Below are 3,465 nucleotides of genomic sequence, written 5' to 3' on the forward strand. Positions count from 1 at the left end.
ATTAAGGGGCAATTGCACAATATAGCCATTTTCAGGGATGCTTTTTTAGATTAGAAAGTACTTATTTTGTCCTGAAATTTTAAATTAAAAATATTAACTTCAAGTCAATTCATAATGTTTTTATCCCGAAAAATTAAAATTCAAGACGCACTAGCTATGTCTTAAATAGCATCCCTTTAGAACGGTTACTTCGTGTTATTTCTACGTGGATTAAACAATCATGGGCCTAAAATATGGCAAATGACTAGCTAACTTGATTCTTGCTTTGAAGTTGTTAGGAGAGATAGAGAGAAGGAAATTGCTCCTTTTTCTTAAAACAACTAACCATATTTTCCCAAGTTACAAGATTAAACTAATTTTGCAGCTAGATAGATAATTTACAGAACCATCAATAGTGTCATAAAACAGATTAACATATAATAAAACACAGCTTACATAAGTGGAGTGTTATGATATTCAAAGGCTCTATGAAAAGCTCATCTTCTCATTTTAATGTTAACTGGAATCTCTTTGTATGACTGAATCTTCTCAGCTGCTTTACGCGATGGTCTTCCAATAGAAGCCCTTCGCGAAAGTTGAGCTACATTTTCTGAGGAATCCTTCTCATCTTTGATCACTTCTTCAATGCTAGAGAAAGGCAATGGAGTAAGATCATAGTCGTGAACTGGGCTGTTAAAGGGTACAGCTAGGCCTTCTAATTCAAACAAGTCCTCAGCTGCTGCTTCTGAGTGTTGGACTTTAGAATTAGTAGACTTTCTTCTTAAACATCTCCTGAAAAAGAACAGCAAGAAATGAATGAGGAAACTTGCAATGTAAATGTTAGCATGTAGAGCTTTATGCTGTAAAGAAAACTGACCTTTTGTTTTCTGCTGCTTCTTTTTCAGCAGCTTGTTGAGAGGATGTTGAATGTCCCATAGCTGAAAGATTACTTACACGTTAGGGATGAGACGACAAAGATAAAGAACAAGAAGTGTAGGATTTACATTGACTTCTTGTTGCACGTTGGCGTCTGTTACCATTTCTAGGCTTGCTATGTCTGTTCAATTGAGAGTCAATAGCCATGAACTCTTCATCCTAGAGCCAAAAATGCGAAGATCTACTTAGTGAGAGAGGTAGAAGAATGCCAAAAATTGCAATGGAGAACAAATTGAAAGTTTCAGTAGCACACCTGCAAGTCATTCTTTAGCTGGTTCCTTTGTTCTTGTTCCTGCAATAACATGAAGTTGACAACAATTTATGCCTCTACATATCTATGTTTGAGAAGAAGCACTAGGCTCATCTAACTATTTACATCTAAGACAATGTGACAAGCAAAAAAAGGCTTGTCATTTACACCTTATAACTTACCATGCTACAATGGCCTGAGCTGAACCAAACAAAGTTTAAATTGTTCTAAAATTATCTAACAAGGCTTTCTCTGTTCAACACAATTTATAGGTGAATGCTTCATCTTAATTTAATTAGATATGATATAAAGATGTCACATTATGTTGCAGAAAAGATAAACCGTTGATTTAAGAACGTTAGTAATTGTGGTGGTCTAGACACATTGGATGGTCACGGCTCCGAGAAGTGAAAGCAGCTACTAAACGCTTGTGTTAGGGTAGGTTATCTACATCACGCCCTTGGATGCGACTCTTCCCCGCATCCCAAGTGATTTGTGCACTGGGGGGTGGCTCTTTTTTACATTGGATGATCACTCTTCAATCTTTTATTCACATTCAGACATGTAAAACCAATCACTTTTTAAGCTACCAGAACTTCTCCTGAACTTAGTATAGGTCCAGAATTTTCTGAAGTAGTTTTCAATTATTTAAAGATGAGTTCCAATAGGAAAAAGAACATAAAGTCAAAATGATGAAATTGGTTAGATTTTGGAGCAAGACTAGGTGAAAGTTCATCCTATTGCCAAGATGAACTTAGGCATGACAAAAAAGGATTGCAGCCAAAAATTCTATACATTTCAAAGTTTCTTTCAGTAAAGATAGTAACAAAATAAAGATAGTATACAAAACCATACCTCTTCTAAATTCCTCGATTTAAGTAACGCTTCTTTGCAAACCAGCTCATGTTGTAGTGATTTCATCTGCGACAAAACAAAATACTAACACCCTTTTTTAACAACAAGTTCTAATTGCCTCTACAATTAGTTCATTTTTCTAAGAAAAAAAAAAGATTTACCTTTTCCCTGTTCAAATTGAGTTCCGCCAACATATGACTATTTGATTGAGCAAGATTCCAGTTCTGTAGCTGCATTTTCTGAAGATGAATCCTCATTTTCTGTATCTCAATCCCACTCAACTCTATAATCTTGCTGTTTACACAATTAAACCATATATAAAAAACATCAAACAATTGCATAACAACAACGTTAAAAAAAGACTAGCATACTCTAATTCAATAATATACATACTTTTTGTCTTGAACAAGTTTCACCAACGCCACATTTTCCTGTTTAAACATCCAAATAACAAAAGAAAAATCAGAAAATTACAAACAAATTACCAAGAAATCAATCAGAACAACAACAACGACGACGACGACGACAACAACTACAGTAGACCCAGTGTAATCCCACAAAGTGGGGTCTGAGGAGGATAGTGTTTACGCAGATCATATCCCTACCTTTGAAAGTAGAGAGGCTGTTTCCGATAGAAAGATGACCAAAAAAATTAATCAGAATTGACCAATTAAGACAAAAAAAACATACTTTGGCGAGATGATTAATGTAGTCCTTCATTGAAGAAACATCAGGCGAAACCTTATCGACATCAATAGGCGATTTATGTTGTGTTTGTGGAAGCGAATTTGTTATATCGGATAGCCTCTTTCTCACTATGCTTCCAAAAGATGATCTTTTTGCCATTCTATCCCCTTTCATTCTTACTATATTCAAGAAAACCCAAATTGGGTAGTGAATAAATGACTTCAAAACTTAAACCCCAGAAAATGTTTCTATTAGACAAACTCTCATATACTAAATTAAACACAACTGAAACCTGTAATATTAGCAAGTAGTTACTATAGTTTTTCTAAAGTAAAGACGTTTTAAAAGAGCTGTGACTAAAGGAGATTCAATTCTCAGTAAAACACTGAAAAGGTATTTTGATTGCCGGTGAGGAAGGAGAGAATCTGAAGAAGATAAGAAAGCAAGAATGAGAATGAGAACTAAAGAGAAAAAGAAAAGGAAAAAGAGAAAGAACTCTTAGGTTCAGACTTTCAACGGCTTTCCGAAGCTAATAAAACTGGTTGGGAATCGTCCGAGCCTAATTTTCAAATTTCGGAGGCAATAATATCTTTATTCTTGATTTCAATTCTTCCTTTCCTTTTCTTTTCTTTTCTTTTCTTTTTTAACATTCCCTTTTCTTTTTTCCCTTTTAAACAAAAATGTAGAAAAGCATATTTTTGAATTTTGAAAATCATGTCAAACATTTCATACACTTTGTTTTGTTTTGTTTGTACGAG

At 34.4% G+C, this 3,465-nt stretch overlaps 1 protein-coding gene across 2 annotated transcripts; it reads right to left on the bottom strand.

Annotated features, from left to right (window-relative positions):
- Positions 1–290: 290 nt before the first annotated feature.
- Positions 291–3,019, bottom strand: LOC104085470 (shugoshin-1). 2 transcript variants are annotated; one of them, XM_009589508.4, is made up of 8 exons: positions 2,711–3,019; positions 2,414–2,451; positions 2,182–2,314; positions 2,021–2,086; positions 1,169–1,207; positions 984–1,074; positions 857–917; positions 291–771 (listed from the first exon to the last, which is right to left on the bottom strand). In XM_009589508.4, the coding sequence occupies exons 1-8, from the start codon at positions 2,879–2,881 to the stop codon at positions 477–479; spliced, it is 894 nt and encodes a 297-aa protein (XP_009587803.1). In that variant the 5' UTR covers positions 2,882–3,019; the 3' UTR covers positions 291–476. The 2 variants fall into 2 exon arrangements, with proteins under 2 accessions (XP_009587803.1, XP_070044686.1); XM_070188585.1 differs by having other exon boundaries at positions 2,021–2,104.
- Positions 3,020–3,465: the final 446 nt, after the last annotated feature.

Source organism: Nicotiana tomentosiformis, chromosome 11 (genome assembly GCF_000390325.3).
Source record: "Nicotiana tomentosiformis chromosome 11, ASM39032v3, whole genome shotgun sequence".
Classification (NCBI taxonomy): Eukaryota; Viridiplantae; Streptophyta; class Magnoliopsida; order Solanales; family Solanaceae; genus Nicotiana; species Nicotiana tomentosiformis.